The sequence below is a fragment of the Synchiropus splendidus genome, chromosome 7 (genome assembly GCF_027744825.2).
Source record: "Synchiropus splendidus isolate RoL2022-P1 chromosome 7, RoL_Sspl_1.0, whole genome shotgun sequence".
In the NCBI taxonomy this organism is placed as follows: Eukaryota; Metazoa; Chordata; class Actinopteri; order Syngnathiformes; family Callionymidae; genus Synchiropus; species Synchiropus splendidus.
Window position 1 is genome coordinate 14913276 of NC_071340.1, and position 18179 is coordinate 14931454.

Here is an 18179-nt window from a genome sequence, read left to right on the forward strand (position 1 = left end):
ACTCTTGGATTCAGCCTCGACCTGTGGGTAAAAAGGCTTTCCAAGGTTTCTGAAGAGCTGCAGACTGACGCAGCCGGAGAGAGTCTTTCTTTCTAACAAACCTTTCACAGAGCACACAAGTCCAAAACTGGGGCAGAAACTTGACTTATTTATGAAGACACACACCCCCTTCTAGTGGCCTGTTACTGTTGTGGCAGTCACCGCTGCATTTCCCTCACAAGTGTGTTGGGGGTTGGGCTTCTCTCGGTCTCTGGCATCAGCATGGAAGTGTGATGGCTGCAGAAGCGCTGCTGCACCTCCAACAAACAAACGTTTCCACCATCTGTGCCCGGCCATTACTCCTCTGAGCCTTTGTTAATAGCTAAATGGTGCCACACTGGCACACGAGTCCCTACATTACTTTAATTGTTCTGCTTTAGAGGTCTGTACCTGAACAGCTTGTGATGGGCTGCATGATACAGATGTAATCGTCCGCCTTAATACGGAGCTTTCTGTGATGACTGCGCGCCGATATCTGTCAAGAGTTAAATGCCGATATACCATATGATGTTTCAGGGTCAGGGCTAGTAAGAGACACACTCACTTCTAAGGGCGTCACTTTGTCATATGTGTAAGTATGTATAAGTGATGCGTGAAGTTTAAAAAAGGAGGGGCTTGGCGTAACCCCAACTATCATCTTTCTTTGACGTGACCTGCTACCTGCGGCGCCATGGAAGGGTCAATGAACAGCCTCAACATGCAGCGCAGCCAGCAGATTCAGTGCCATCCTGAGACTGTTCTCCCCTTTAGAATAGCTGATATCGGATATCTGAGTGTGTGGTTATTGATAGATGTAGGATTCAACTCTGTCGTAATAATCATAAAAAAAAGAAACACCTGACTTAAGAAGCTGACAGTGTCTTGTCCTGCCTCTCACCATGCACAATTTCCTGTCTTTTAACCAGCTGGTGTCCACTTCAGTCCCCCGACAAGGGGATAAGCTGAAGATTAATGAATATAAAATGTCTCTTGCTTCAGGCATTAAGCTTTAAGACTAATATGTTAAGCCTATTGATTCAAACTAACACAAACATTGTGGTTGAGGTACAGTTCCTGCCCCAAAGTCTTTCCCCACAGCGCAGCTTCCTTCCCCATGACCAGACCAAACGCTCTGTCATCCAGCTCAGAGGCAGGTCAGAGAGGGCACCAAACTAGAGGAGGGGGATCAAGAGACTGGGCATAAGACCTTTGTTTGATCCGATCACCTGCAGCTTAGACGTCCAATGCAAACATGTTTGTTCCCGAAACAGGGTTATCCAGCGCTGCTCTTCAATTGGCAGCAGTTAGACGACAAAAAAAAAAAGAACTTTCTGGGCGCAACAACATCACATGCTCTGAGTTTACATCCAAAACATCTATGACGGGATTAATGAGGGACGTGACTGGGCCTCGGCATCAGTGTGAAAACATGTGCTTGGCAGCCCAAACAGCTGAAGCACAGCGGGTGAGAGAGAGCCTCCAGACAAGAAGGGAATCATAATCTCCTTGCAGCAGAAACAACTTAATAAGGTCACAATTGTTGGACCAAACTGAGGGCACCCTATAAGTCCAGAGTTACAGCTTATTCTATTATTCCCCAATTATGTTATTTTACTTAAAGATAAATAAATAATATTGCTTCTTTTGAAATCTAAAGGAAATCAGGTAGTTAGCACTATTGAATCAAATTCATTTCCAACTGCGATGATCTCTTCAGTCAGAAGAACGCTCCACCTACCTCGTCCATCCTCCCCATCTTTGCCATTCCGCCCTTTGAGCGCTCGATTCCAGTTAGCGTAGTCTCCGCTTTTCCCTCCCAACATCTGCTCTGTCTTCTTCATCCACAGGGGCCCGTATCTCCGACCAGACCTGCGCGCATCCTTGAAGCCTCTACGCATGATTCCGATCCCCCGATTGTCCGGTGATGCAGAGTGGAGGCTCATGTCTGAAGCTACCACAGGGTCCCGGCTCCCTCTGCTGCTGCTGCTGTCCCCAGCGAAGCCCGAGTGCAGGAAGACCAGGCTCCCCGCCGTTAGGTAGAGCAGGATGAGGGAGAAGAACCGAACCGGTTTCCTGCGGAAATATCGCTGTATCTTCAGCAGAGGCTTGGCCATGCTGGCTCCCCCTGCCAGGCTCCCAGCAGTTAAAACTCATAAAGCAACTCAATCCAAAGCAGGTCCTCCTCAGTTCAAGCGCTCATCCAGCCAACGGTCTCATGGGGACAATGCTTTCCTCCTGTTCTCACAAGCAAGTCCACGTGACAGGCTGTGCAGGTTCTTGCCGACACGCTGAGTTCGCTGGGGCCGCAGAGAAAGAAAGGTGAGCGGGCCCCAATGAAAGACGATCAGGAGCTTTCACGCTGGTTATCTGCAGAGGAGTCACCCCGACACAGCGGCACCACTTTCTCCCACTCTGGGCCACAAGAAGACGCCTTTACTTTGCATGCACGTTCTCAGGGATGCGATCCAGACTCAACATCTGTAGACACAAACAAAAGACATACGGTCTCTTAAGGAGGGCTTCACATACCTGAAGTCACAGTCACAGGGGATTCTGATTTATTGCTTGAAATGCAGCATGAAAAAAGACATTACCAAACTTCTCACGCCACGTCTGGGCACGAGAACACAAAGAAACTTCAGAGCTTGACTCCCAGCTCATTGTCAGATCCTCAAACACATTTTATGTTCATATAATAAATCATCTTTATCTAGGGAGCGCCAGAAGAAAGCCTTCAACTCTCCCTCCTTTCTATCTCCAGCGCTCAGACGTGAACTCCAATACAACACGATAAAAAAACGTCCACAAAGCAAAGTCGAATAAAGGCTAAGAGATTAAAACGGCAAGGTTGAAAGAGAAACCTTAAAAGTTAAACTGGTCAGCCTTAAATTTGAATCAACATTCTCAGTTCTCAGGAGTCAAACCGCTCCTCAGAACTTCAGTGACCAGTTAAATGCCAGTAGCTGACAGCGTCCCAGTCATGACTGACCTGAGAAACCTGGGCCGATAATCTACCTCTTCACCATGCACCTGCACCATGTCCCTCTCCGTCATATTTATTTCAGCCCTTTATCGCGTCCTCTATCTCAAAATGTCCATATGTCCAGAAGAAAAAAGTTCCAAACAATGAATGGAAATAGACAGAAGCTACTTCAGTGCCGTGGCCAAATAGATGAGTTGTAAATGGATGGTCTTGCAGGCTCTTATGTGATTCTTCCAAGTCTCTGCATGTTTGTAGCATAACAACCAAGATGCTGAGCTGTTTTTAAAAAGAAAAAAGCATCAAAATTTCGACCCTTCACTGCAACAAGCTGCATCTGCTTTAATGATTCAGGTAAGGCACAACAGAAACATAAATCTCTTTGACGATTTTCAAAATGACTTGGACCTGAAAAGTCCTGGACGGAGTTGCAGTGAAAACCCAGATTTTAGCCTGATTACTTTTTGGAAGAGGTGGAGGGTTGGGTGTGAGCTTGGCTGAAAGACGCCTCTGTTCCAGGCCCAGACTATGAGGCTGAAGGTGAAACAGAAGACTTAGAATCCGCTCTCTTTTCCACATCATTCTAGGGGACACTTGCTGGTCTCTGTCTCCCCTCTGAGCCCTTGTCACCTGAAACCCCCTCATCCCCTCCTTTCTTCAGCCTCCTCCCAGCCTTAGTCTGGGAAGCGTCTGGGACCATCGAGGAGAAGAGGATCACATTCTGATCATGTGATTCAGCCCACAACATCCAGACACAAAGCCACTGTTCATGCCCAACATCTTTGTCCACACTGTCTTTTGAGTTACTCATTGTGTTTCGCCACTTTTCTAATGTATCGTTTTAGATGCAACGCTTCACCTCTCAGCTCTCTCATCTGACTGCAGAGTGGGACCTGTGTCCTTCAGTTTTTTCACTTGGCTTGAGTGAGTTCCACACACAGTGTGTAAATAGGGTGCCAGATTTTTGACCGCAAATGTCACCATTCAAAACAGGAATTCCAAGAACCAGACCAAAAGATGATCTGAGGGCGACCCGGGGGATTGCAAGAGGAGGAAAACGCGAATAATAAGCAGCACATTTTCCATGTTATTGTGAAAAATGACAAATGTAGAAGGTGCTGTGTGTTAGTATTCTACCTCCCCATTTAACCAGGTTAAGGTGAAAGCCCACTGAGGGAAAGTGCCTGACGATGACCTTCTGCCAGGCACAGAAAAAGACGTTGGACATTTTCAATTGCTTTCATTGTCCAACTATTTATTCCAACTTTCGCTGTATATTTGTTTGAAGGTCTGAGTTTCCCGTGGAAGGTCATGGGCTCCATCAAAGGCATTTTAAATAAAGAAATCCCTGACTATGAAATAAGCTGATGGAAGGACTCGCTGGATCCCAGTTAAATACCAATACACATACTTTGAAAGGAGCGTCTTCATTCGAAGCAGCTCCACATAAACGCAACTCATGCGTTCACTTCTCAGCCACAAGGTCGTACTGGATAATTAAACCTGAATATTTTATGAAGCTTCTTGATGCCTGGAAATATTATCCAGGAAATGTGGCAGCCTTCTGGTCATTGGCAGCTTTTCTGGCTTCAAGTCAAGTAGATGAAGCAGCAGCGATGAGCCTGCGCTCTCAGGTTCACCAGACGGAGGGAAGGACACGAGCCGCCTGAACTGTCATGGCGATAAGGCGCGGGTTAATTGCTGGCATTAATAATTCATCCACCCGCCTGAAAATTAAATTGAACTCCACTCAAGGCTAATTTAAGGTATCCAGTGACACTAAGTAGAGCATGATGAAGTTCACTGCCATGTGTGCTTGTGTCAGCGCCAGATGTTTGATGCTGTCACGTCGGTAATAGCTGTTTTAATAATGTCAAGGCAGCTGAATGACAGAAGACAAGCTTCTCAGGAAATATTGGGAACGTCGCAAGACAGTGTGTTAGCTTCGCTCCTGTTTAGCTGGGATGGGGGGGGGGGGGCTTTAAGTGAGGAGGGAAGAGGGGCGCTTTTGTAATTAAGCTGGGATTTGATGTCCCTTCATAGTTTCCATCTGATGCCATCACAAGATGAATGAAAACACATCGGTGAGTTTGTCAAGTGGATAAAAAGATGGCTAAGGTCAGAGACGTGAGCAGATTTCTGAGGCCTGGATTCATACTCCCCTGACAGCATCATTAAAAATGAAGTAAGGTGACCACCACAAAACTTGTCGAGGCGAGTCTCATCTGGCTTTACATTCATGCTGCGCCAAGAAATGAAGCAACATCCCTATATTTTGAAAATATGAATGCATGCAATCATAACAAGTGACTTTCAGAAAGCTTCCCACGCTAGCTTCAAGAGCAGCATGTTTTTTTTAATATATTTTCCTATACCGCAAAAGTGTAATTAATAGTAATATCTATCTCTCTGTCTCTCTCTATCTCTCTCTGTCTATATATATATATATATATGTATATATATATATATATACATAGACACAATCTAAAAAGGAGATACATATCTGAGTGTTCACTCAGATATGCAGCTCATTCCTGTTATCTGCCAAACACACTGGAGTAATTCCTGGAAAAATAGGAGGAGGAATCTAGAAAAATCATTCCAGCATCAAACCGTTCAAGCTGATGAGCAAAACAAACACATTTATTAAAAGCCTTATTCATGTCATCATTCATTAGTTTTTCATGAGTCTGAAAGAGATGAATTGCAAGATCCACGTTTGATCTGTTTTATTTTTTTCCCCAATATTGGAACTGTCACAGAGGAGACTGGCTTTCAACAGACATGTTTTGTTTCGTTATAAATCTGTCAAATAAACTCAACATGAAAGACATTCATAAAATGAGAAAATAACAGAGCATTTTTATGCAATGTTTTCGACTTCGGCTGACTTCAAAGGCTCATAAATGTGTTGTTAAAATAACTTTATTTAAAAAAATAAAACCCATAGTATTTGGGGTTGAAAACATTTTAGATGCAGCTCCAAATGATCACTTGACTTGACTCAGAGATGCACAGCAATGGCGGCAGTTATGAACAACTTGATCCACAATCTCCCAGTGGGAATGATGGGATCATTGAAGTTAAATACTTTTGTCATTTGTCATAATTTTGCCAATTGTTCACAAAGAAAAAAAAGGCTGATAATAAATATAAGAATTCTTTCACTCTCAGTATTCACTTGGTTCAGTTTAAATAGTACTTTTTTTTTGTTTAATAATTGATATTAAACTTTAAAATGAAGCTGCTTTACGACTCTGAAATTAAAAATATGTTCCGTCACAAACAGATGGCAGCTGCTATAGTAGCAGACGACGGATCAGGAGGCGCTATCGAGGTCTTTTTGCCAAATCCAGGCAATTGCTTCAGTGGAGCGAGTACGAACCCACTGACTGACCATTAATTCACATTCATATTAAATGAGCCAGCAAATATTTAATCAGAGTGGATTTAGAAGCGGAAACGTCAATGTTAATCTTTAGCTAGCGGAGTAGCAGCCAGCGGAGCCGGCGCTACAGGCCAAAGACTCCACAAGTCAATCTATAAATATTATTCATCTCTGTCTAGGGACTCGGTGACCGTGAACAGTGCTGTGGTCAGCGCTGTGACACCTCTTAGAGACTTCCCAGGAACAAAAGGACACACGCTGCGTCGGCCGCTGGAAACAGACAGAATCAGGTGAGGGAGTCTGCGATCCCTCCCCCGGGTCTCATGAATGTGAGGGGGTAAAATATTTAGAGGAGGATGTTTGCAAAGATTAGCTTCATAACTTTGCTGTCGATTTCTACACGCTGCCAAGACGGATTCTTTTCAGTCCAGTGTGGGTGAGGCTCTCTCACCCACTCCATGTGAAATGTGTGCAATGCAGTTCTGACGTTTTCTTTCTCTGTTATCAGGGTCAGATGGATGGCAGTGGCAGTGAGAATGCGGTATCAGGTGTGTGGAAGTCACCGGAGAAGTAAGCATTAGTGACAGTCGGAGTCTCATCCTTTAAGAGAGTCCTACTGTAACAGGAGTGGAAGGGTTAATGCTGTAGCTGCGCACCCTCCGCTCACCCTGGGGCCTGTCTTTCCACTCTCCTGCTGTGTTCGGCCTGCCAGCGCACATTAGCAGTGTTTGTCGAATCAAATCAAAGCAGAAATCCCATTCTAGCTTTGGAGATAACACTGGTGCACCGCAGCACTGCTGCACTGGGATTTGCATTTCTGACATAAAACACTCCCAAGTCTGAATGTTGTTTTGACTGATAATAATGATTTAATCTATACACTGTTTCAGTGTTGTATGTCAGGAAACATTCAGTGTTTTGGAATTCCAGGAATCTACTTTTGTCTCTGTCAACATCAGACTACATTAAAACAATAAATGAAAACATGAAAATAAAATGGACTTCAAACAAGGGCAGATCCAGAGCAGGGTATATTAGGGATCCTAGTGCCGCAAAGCAGATAAAGACGGCAGGAAGGATGATCCCGATTATGATTTGAAGGTCAAAGGTCATCTCACCTGCTTTACCCTTGTAAGAGAAACCTTTCAAAATACCACGCCTTCAAGAACTTTTCCAAAATGCACAACAATCGACAAAAGAGTTTCTCATAAATTTCCATATTTAAAAGCCTGCAGAAGATGACAATTTCGTTATTAATGCACCACATTGTTCTGGGGTCAGTTAGTGTACAGAACTAGGAAGTCAGTTATAAATAACTGCTTAAATTGTTGCAGTGAATCTGCACAATGCACCATTTTTTCGCATCATTTCCCATCCAGCATTCACATTATGGAGGTGTTTATATCATCAATAGCAGGCTGTTAAAGTACTGAGCTGAACAGCGTTGACTCAGTGCTTGATCAAAATCTGTATAATTCTTTCAGAAGATGCTGCTCAAAAAAGGCTCAAAAACATCTTGTACATGCCAAACCTCTGCAAGTGAGCTTAATATATTCAAGGACTTGCTGGGCACAGATGGTGGTGCACGACCCCGTGAAGAGGGAGGCGCAAACATGGCTGCCTCCGACGACAACAGCGCCAGAGCTCCTTTCGCAGTGTTTTCATCGAGACTCCATGTTTGGCAGAGCAACCTTAGCTGGATGCTTGAGCCCAGTGTGTGACTGAATTAATGATGGGCTTTGAGCCAAATACATGTAATTATTGCTGGGCATTGAGCATATTCACCAGACCGTGCATCTGACAGGACAACTTTATCCAAACACACAAAATACAAGAGCTGCGTGTTAGCAGTAAAAAAGGTCACTACTGAGTTGAACCACAAAGTATCGCCTCAACAATGGGGAAGTTGGAGTGGAGGTGGGTTGTGGATCGCTTTTGACTCAAGGCACAGTCTGTCTTACTTTAAACATCCCAATCTCTTAGAGTAGGACGAAAATATGCTGACTCACAAATTGTCTTGTTACATCAGCAAACACTCTTCTCTGAGTCTCTTAAGTACAGACCCCTGACTGCATGTATTTGTCCCTTGTGAGGTCAGTGTGAACTCCTAAGTAGCATTTAAAAAAAATTGGATTACTAAATTTTAATTATTTAATTATTTTTTTTTTATTCAACTTTGAAAAAAACAATTTATGTGTATTGAGCATTTTATATTCATATATCTCTTATATTCACATAATGTATATAAATTCAAAAACATTTCCTTTATATTTACCCGGACAGCTTCTTTGTTGTTTTTTTTATTAATATTTTCAACCAATTTCGAACAATATATCACTTTATTTATCGACCAATATATACTTCATTTATCATTATTGGCTATCTCTAAACTTTGTCACATAATACCATCAATAAAATTATATTTAATTTTATATATATATATTTTTTTTTCAAATATTTTCCGCAGCATATCTTCATTTATTTTTTATTATGTTTATCTTAATAACAAAACATGATGTAAAAACAAGTTTTTTATGACACAATTTTCTTTTCTTCCTTTCTTCTTTTCTCAACAGCCCTTCTTGACGACGCCAGAACATAATGTGGCCCTAATAGGAATTCAACTACCCACCCTTGCTCCATGATGCCCAAACTTCACTGAAGAACGGGTTCAGATGATGTTACTGTCACTGATCACATGTTTCCGTGGTTTCTTTGTGTTGGTATTGCTGTTCTCCAATATATCCACCAGGGGGAGCAGCACTGACTCAAAAGTAGAATATGAAAACAACTAACTCCAAAACAACTATGGCGACTGTGAAAAAAGAATTGATCTGAAACTGTTGCACAAAAGAGGAAAACAAAGGCAGTGTTGTGCCAGGTGGTGGTCAGTGAGGCCGTTAAATATATCACGACTGGAGGACGAAGTATTTCCAACATTGTTATGTCTTTTTCGTGTCTCATTAGAGCTATGGATCTAGTAGTAACAGCAACACTGCCCCCCATGGTTTCCAGTGGTACTGCTTCATTTGGTTCTTATCCATCTGACCCCAAAGTTCATGAGTTAAAGGGAGAGTAGGATTGTCGATCAACCAGGTAAATCACTCCTCCCTCACATAGTATGAGGGAGAAGTGGACTCCTCAAACTAGCCTTTAAAGTTGTCCAACAGAGAACCATGGTCTCAGACTGAATGAAACTGATGCTTTAATTTTTAATACAAGGTGCTCTACGCCAGAGTGCAAGTGCTGTCGTGCTGGATTCACAAGTTGTGAAATGAATAAATGCAATAAACCTCAAACAGCGATGTGTAATAAAGAGGAAAGCATCAGGAGCAGCACTCGCAGCTAAATATTTGCTGAGTGGAGCATTTGAAATGTGAAGAGCCCTGAAAGATGTGAGGCAGAAAAGAGAAAATCAATGGGATTCGCAATGATAATTTGCTTTTCATGCATATTTCTCCTCACTTTCTTCTGCTCTCAGTTCTTCCCTGGAGGGGATTCCACATAAGATCAAACTCCCTCTGCTTCAAACATCTTTGTCCTTCAGAACAACCACCTGAACATCCTTCCTCGCCAAACCTTTTACTAATAACTGTATCCCTCCATTTTGCTGCCCCTCATTCACTCGCTGTCTTCTTTTAATGTCTTCTCTTCATCACAAAGACATTTGTAGACATGCTGTTCTCTCAACGGCCATCACAATGTCGTCTACCCGCATTGTCAACCAAGTGTAACTCCACACGAAGCTTCAGTGCCTGGTATCACACTTTAATTCAGAAGTCACTTGACAGACTTGGCTTTTGCGGTTTGCTGTTTCTGATATGGACTTGAATGGCAACACTCCAGACTGCCATGACAGGATGGGATATTGGAGGCTGAAGACCTGGGGCACAGGTGAACGCAAAGTAAACTATGCGCTAACCATTGTTCAATTTAGGGTCACCATTTCATGTCTGGTGGGAAAAAAACTGGAGGAAATCTGTCCAGCGAAATAATAATCTCAGCACAGACAGGAGTCAGAATTTGCCCCAAACCTGCCTCAAACTGGACCAGGAGTGAAGAATCTCTTGTGTGGTAACTTCTTCCCTACATTTTGAAAACAATCATGCGACTCCAAAAACAATATTTCTAGCTAGTCCAAATGGACAAATAGAATGTTAATATCAACATGATGCCTCCAGTCAGAGCAGTAAATTCTGGACAGGCTGAGCTAAGGATCATTCTGAACAGAGTCGGATGACATCCGCTCACATCAAACAAAGGTGCTCCTATACATGATCTGAGGATAATAAATCAGACAGTTGCTGAAGGCCACTGAGGGATTCCACCTATTGTAAGAATGAGAGATGAATGGGAAGAAAGAGACATCAAAGAACCTGCAGGAAGTTTGGTATCACATGATGGATGGAGTGAAAGAACTGGAGAGCTACCTTTCTCTGGAACTAGAAAGAGGGATACGAATCCACATCACCCAGGATCTTGTGAAAGTGCGGCCTGATGCCGTTACATTACGACCCCTCGTCGACCACCACTCGCCATCACTCAAGCGACATGATTTTCTATATCCCTATATCTTCTACTGCCTCATGACCAAGTCGAACACCTGAACATTAAATGAAAACCTGCTCCAACACGTCGAAGACATCATGATCAAGAGCAGCGGGAGCCTGACTCTCATGATCCATGAGCAGATGTTGAATTTGCCAGGTCACTATCTCAGTGCATGGAAAGTGAAATGTCACTGCAGGGATTATGATTGAATTGGTCTTTTGTTCTGAAGACCCTCAACCCTCAGCACGAGTTACATCTGTGGGTCAAGGTCGCCACATGACAGTGCCAGGAGCAGTCATGGGTCCATCTTCAGGTACACAAGTTAAGTTGTACGTGAGACGGCCAAGTGACGAGTTTAAAACCACTCAGAGTTTCATCCAAAATCCTGAAGCAATGATTAATACTACTACTTTTAAAAATAATACCACATATGCAGTAAAAATGAGGTTATTTCAAAAGAGAATTGTGTTCCTAGAAAAAAAGCCCTTGAATAAAAACCTAATCTTGATGTCCTTCACGATCCATTAATCTCACGCTGACCTTTTACTCTGAAAGAGACGAGGTGAATTAAAGGGTTTTGAACAAATCTAATCCTTCTTATTTCAATACCACACAAGTGACGGATGACTCCAGACTCATAGATGGTGAATATTGATGGGAAAGCCTAAAGACGCTGACTCACTCTGACACAAATGTTCAGTCGATAAAGAATTTTTGAGAATAAAGCTGAACATTTTTTGTCCAGCACAACGGAAATAACACAGCAGAGCCGTCATATTAATAGATATTACTACGAAGCCCAGTTAAGAATTCATTCAAACACAAACCAAATGACGTCCAAGCATGTCGCCTGTCTCATTCTCTAACCTGTCTTGACTGTTTTGCAAAGCACAGCTCTACACGCAGTTGCTTCCTGAACAGTCTTCACAATGCATTTAAGTTTGAGTTTTGGGAAGCAGCCTGGTAAACAGTTGTGAAGTAATGCTGTCCACGCTGGTTCTTGGTTCTCAAGTGATTGACACATCCGGAAAAAAAAGTTTGTTAACAACTATGTTATTCATAAGCAGTCGAATGGATTGTCCTCAGCAATTTGGAGAAAGTATTGAATTAATAATCCCCAAAAGGTCACAGACAATGTCGTGTCAATTCTTGTTCGGTGAGTTTTAGCTCCGACCATGTGACCTGCAGCCCAGCTGGCCACATTGTTTGAGAAACAACCGCTTGAATCGGTCTCCTCTAATGTCTTTAATAAAAGAAGCAATTATTCTGCCGTTAGCTGGAAGGAGGGGCTTTTGTCAGTGGGAGATCAAATGATGTCTGGAACTGTCCAATCTTAACAAAGCTCTTTATTCATGGCCTGACAGTCTACCAGCAGAGAAAAAAAGGGGCTTTCGGCTTTCTCCCTCTTCCCAGCTCCACGTGAGCTCCATCAAATGAAAAACAAATTCTCACCGCTCCGCTGCTGTGGGTGTCAGGAATCTCATTGAGACTCGTGCAGGGGAATTCAGACGTTCTCCAGCGGCGGGGAAAGGAGCTGTGACGGGAATGAGGTCAATTATTAGATCTATTTACATGGAAATTTCTGCTCGGACAATGTATTAAAATGAGCACAACAAGTAGAGGGTGATGTCTTATCATTTCAGGGTGCACACAACAACTTCACCTTGTGTCTGGGAGCCAGTTGTATTTAGATGCATTTGTTTAACCTCTTATTCATGATGTTGCTTTTGAAAGTGACGACACAGGTTTCATTCAAACCTGTATTCACTTTGAAAGCAAAGACATGTTCTCAAATTTCAGTGTATTTTGTCCATTTGCTGTCCAAAAATGGACGAGTGCTTTTATTCTCTAAGTCGTCTATGACTTCCATGCTCACTGCGGAGGCTGTATATACAGTAGCCCAGTTCTAGTGGTAGTGAGTTGCAGTCAGTCCAGGTTAATCCCACTTTCCTGACCTGATCTCCTCCCCTGGCTACACACCTACCATTCACCCAGCATCATAAACCGCTACTGCTCACAAAAAAGAGGTGGCAGGAGTCTGGAGCCTCTCCACAGCATTAGGAAGGGTACACCTCGCCCCTCAAATGCCACACAACCACTGTGTGTTTCAGTGTGACTGGAGGATGTTAAGACTTGGCTCAACACCGGGAATTAAACCGTTCACCTTCTTGCTCAGAGGCAGCACCCAATATTCTGCCACAGGGTTTAAATGTCCGCACAGCGAAGCTACACAACCAAGCGTCAATAGCATTCCAGTCAATAGTAGCATCAATCTATATTCAACTGAATGCTTCCTCCATCCTACATGAGCGGGAGGAAATATTCCCTCTAATCTCAGTCCCCGGCTCTGTTGGACTGCAGCGCATCAATCGAGCGTCCACTGGCACTCGGACGCGAGGAAGTCCACTAATGACCGCCCCTCTTTCTCACGAGTGCCCACTCAGCTGAAGGGTTCTTGTACGAAGGGAAGAGATGAGCACAACATTTTGCATGATGTCACATGGAATCACATTTAAAGCAAGCTCAGAATGGCCTTCTCTTTTCCCTTTATATTCACCAGGATATATGACCAACTCATTGAATAGCCACATAAACAACAGTGTCAGTCGTGAGTCATATAAGATGCAGCTAAACAAAGAGGAGTTTTCTTATGTTTATGAGATCAAGGAAAAACCTGGGCAGTGATACACGGAATTAGCCATAAATATTGAGTGGATATGGAAATAAAATTGCCTGCTTTGTTTTGTCTTTTTTCACATCGTGATGTAAGATTTTTGAGAGTAATAACATTTCTCATCATGTATGAATATAAATAGCATATCTTTAAAATATATATATATATATTAATTGATATATATATATATATATATAGCTAGGATGATAACAACAACAACAAACATGGAGGAATCCCTGAACAAAAGCAAACAAAAGCATCTGTTTGCTTTTGTTCAGGGAGGTTTTTCACTACACAATGACCCTGGCCATTGTGTAGTGAAAAACCTCCCTGAACAAAAGCAAACAGATGCTACCACTACCACTACTACTCTGAATGTACTTGATATTCTTATGAAATTGAAATTCTTATACAAATATTTTCAAGACATTAAAAGAGCTTTAGTTTTAATATGGTGATATAAAAACTCAAATATAGCTGATGCAAAATAAACAATATTTTGTTGTCTGTATGTATGGGTCCATCATTTGATTCAGTAATATGCCAAATTCATTCAAATTGAAAAATGTGGTTTATATGTGGCAAATATTATACGATTAAACTGCGATTAATTGAGATTAATTGATCACAAATCTCTCTCTCTCTCTCTCTCTCTCTCTCTATATATATATATATATATATATATAAAATCGTAAAAAAAATTACTTTGATTGGCTGATCATGATGACATCATACGTGCCCATATCTGCACCGATAAATCGGCCGGCCGATCTATCAGTGCAGCCCCAGTCATGACTCACAGTTCCAGGTTGTATGTACTGTAACATAGAGTGTTAAAATCAAGAGGTTTGGCGCCGTTCTTTCTCATCAATATATTATATCGGAACGTGACTAATTGACACTAGAAAACGAAGATGTGGTGCAGGACAAGTCGATGAGTCTGAGATCACCAGTCACAAAGAGGATTACAACCGTGACTAAATATAGTGTCTGGAAGAAAGCAGGTCATGCTAATTCTGAGCACTGCTCCGAGAACGTAAGATCCCGAAATGACCTGCTGTTATCGCTGCATGTAGCCACATTAAACAGTAAATGCAGATGAAATGAACTCGCTTTAGGCCTGTTGCAAACATTTAACATCCACTTACAGACAAAGGGAACGCAGACGACCAGAAATAATGTTTACTCTGAACACTTCAACAACTCTGATCTGCTGCCTCTGAGAAATAGTGATTAGGATTCGCAAATACTTTGTCTACATGCATAATGTTCTGCAGCAAATAAAAATGGAGTGGAAAAAAACGAGAAGCATTTCTCCTCCCACTCAAGACCTGAATATAAACTCACTCATTGCTTAAAGTGGTTGTGTCCTTTCTGCAGTTGTTCTCCCGGATGCTGCTGAGTGGTTTAAACAATTCAATTCATTTGGTGATAACAGATATGGACTCACTTTGGGTTTCCAAATGAAAAGAAACAAAGTTGGATTTGAAGTTGGCTGATGATGGGATTTTAAATTGAAACATGGGGAAACAAAACACACAAGTTAGAGGAAAATTTAGCCCGTTTTTCTTTTTTGATTTTGATAGCAGAAAATAAATTGAACCCTCAATGGCTTTTGCAGAGTGGATGAGAGATTTGTAGCAGAAATGTGGTGAAATGAAAAGTATGCTGCAGCTGTGATGCACAGAAAGGCAGGCGACCAAATATTGTTTTTCAACATCTGGTACAAAGATTTGCTCAAAGTTCAGTATGTCTTCTTGTACTTATTATATTCTTGTCCCAAAAAATAGTTTGAGGACAATAATAATAATAGACATTTATCTTGTCTTTATCTATAATAACGTGGAGTTTGTCGGTGCAGGAAAGCGAACAGATTCAATTCAATTTTGAAACAGATGAATTTTGGATAGAAAATAGTGGACGAAGGGTCTGTGCTGTAATGAAAGAATATTAGAGCAAGAATTTTTGCGGCACAGCTGGCTCAAGTTTCACAACGCTATTTGAAATCTGCCACCTTGAGCAACATCTGTCTCTATTCTAAACCAGGTTGTGTCCTGTAGTCAGTTACTGCTGCATGCCTTTGTTACACCACCTCAACCCCTCTGGCCATTAAAAATCCCCCCATCTGGTTGTCAAATATGAAAATTCAGTCACGCTTTTCATTTCATTTTTCATATGATGCATGTTTGGCTACAAAAAGAATGGAGCAACCTTTGTCTTTAAAATTCACACTTGCCCTTGGTAAACGCTTTACCGCAGTTTAAAAATATAGACAACAAACAACACATTTGGTGTTCCGATAAAACCACTCAGTGATAAACTTTACAAACTTCAAGGCCCTGAGGGAACTCACAAGCTAAAATGTCACTGTGCGTGGGAGCTGCAGCCCCTCTCTGACAAGGACGGATCATTTTGGGAATCCTTCGTCCCCCTGAGAGAATTCAACTCAAACAGATTTGTGCCACTCCTGTTCCTCCACTGGGATTTAACAGAGAAGTTAATGCAAGACGCACTTTCTTTGTGAGGGAGATGTGTCTTCACCTGTGTGTCAGGACATTCAATAAATAAAAAAGATGGAAATTCCAAAACCACTTCAATAAACCTTAACTGTGCTATACAAATACCAGTTTTTTGAGCCCTGAATACATACAATTCTGGGTGAGAAAAAAAATCACATACCTGCTGACATTGGAACAGTCCTTCAGTGCTGGTAACTATGGCAACTCGAGCTTTCCGACACTCAACATTCAAAAAAATAAAATTAATTATGACTCAATATATTAATCAGTTTTAAATCTCTTTTTTTCTGAACTAAAAAACAGAATTACATCTGATTTAATTCCCATTACACTCACACATGGAAGTAATTATATTGTAGCCAGGCAGACACACATGAACCTAATAAGAATTGCTGCAGGTGAGTTCTCATTCAGATGAATGTGTTGAAACTTCACAAAATAAAACGCACTTCACTCAGAAATACTGCGGTGGCTGCCGTCTGATGAGCAGTTGAATATGCGCCACCACGGAAGCGGCCTGGATGTTCTCGCGTGGGTTACATGTAAAGTGCATGCAGCCAAAGAGTGTGAGTGTACGCCAGGGTGGAAATTGTCTAATGAACCACGAGGCTCAGCAAAGGTCGAACGGCACCAGGGGCCAACAGTCAACATGTTATTTGTAAATTAAAACGAACATCAGCCGAGCAGGGCGCTGTTGTTGTTGATGTGTTGTTGTCAAAGCTTTCAGTTATACGTTATACAATCTGTTATGACAGTAAAAATAAATAAATAAACAGACTCTTCTCACGGGTGGAAATTGTCGACATTACAGCAGCAGAGAGGCAAAAGAAGTGAAACTGCAACAGAATAATTGTGAATGAAGTTCAACAACCCATGTTTGGTCTAAAGAAGTATTGAATAGTACCTGAGAAGGGAGAGAAAACAAGGACCACCAGGAGCAGAACGTCTTCGTTCCAACTTGAAGGTGAATGAAGGTTATAAAAGAGTAGAACAGTAGTTCTAAGTGGAATATTGATCATATGGATGCTAAAACAAAGTCCAAGTGCTAGATAAGCAGCCATATTTTTATTATGGCTCCTAGATAAGCAGCCATAATAAAAAAGCATATGGTTAAGAGCAGTTATGGGGCATAGGTTGTGTCACTTCATTGAACATAAGAATAAAAATAGTTGAATATGACGGAAATCATTGGAGGTTCATTACTACTGATGATAGAAGGAAATACATTCCTCCTTCAACTTGTCTGTCGGATGCACTGCCCACATTAAGACCATAGATACAGTGACTAATACATACCATCAAAGCTGTTGTTTTTGTCTTGAGTTTTGCATTGATATGACGGGTTTGTCCGCCCTTCACTTAACAATATGATTCTCTCTGGATTGTAAAACTGCTCTAATGGGATTGACAGTTTATCATCATGACATAGTCTTGCGGATGCTCAACAGTAGTGTGCTGTAAAGTGGTGTGACCACAACATGTGAGCACGTACCTTCAAGTATCAGGGGATTCAAGCTCCCTGACAGCTGCCTACTTCGGGCTCAGAGGAAAATGCGATCTGCAGTGCTGCAGTTGCTTGTCGGATGAATAAATTATTAAAGAAACAGAGGCATTTCAGTGTAGATGGGACGGAACACAGATCAATTTCTATGAAGCCCCAAAGGCCATTTCTGGTCTGATGGATGTCTTTGGCTCATTTTGCAGTTTCTAAAACAACCTGAAATGTTTCCAACCTAAATAATTTCTGTCAATTAAATGGCTATCGTGTAAGTTGAGTTATCATGTTCCCATCACCTTGTAATATGTGAGTGTAGCACAAAACCTCACAGGCAATTATCTCAAAAGCCCACAGGAAGCCATTTATATCGTGCTCCATAACGCACCGGAAAAAAAATGTCAGGTTGATTCCGTCCTGAAAATGGGGACAGCTTGCAAAGTTCATAAAGAAATACGATCTCAATCGATGACGCTAGACGACAGTTAGATTCACTCATGGAACACAGCAGTTGAAATGCTCCTCTTTAACAGTTGCAATATCTTTTATTAAAC

General features: G+C 41.9%; 1 protein-coding gene across 4 annotated transcripts in view; it reads right to left on the minus strand.

Annotated features, from left to right (window-relative positions):
• wscd2 (WSC domain containing 2) overlaps positions 1 to 18179 on the minus strand; it is a 41474-nt gene that overhangs the window by 12317 nt on the left and 10978 nt on the right. Inside the window, exons 2-3 of one of the 4 annotated variants that reach the window (XM_053870262.1) lie at positions 12390 to 12471; positions 1757 to 2496 (exon numbers count right to left, since the gene is read on the minus strand). The exons of 1 other annotated variant lie outside the window; for it this stretch is intronic. In XM_053870262.1, the coding sequence (XP_053726237.1) occupies positions 1757 to 2132 (376 nt within the window). In that variant the 5' untranslated portion in view covers positions 2133 to 2496; positions 12390 to 12471. The remainder of the gene's footprint in view (positions 1 to 1756; positions 2497 to 12389; positions 12472 to 18179) is intronic. 2 more of the 4 variants (XM_053870261.1, XM_053870263.1) reach the window with 2 other exon arrangements.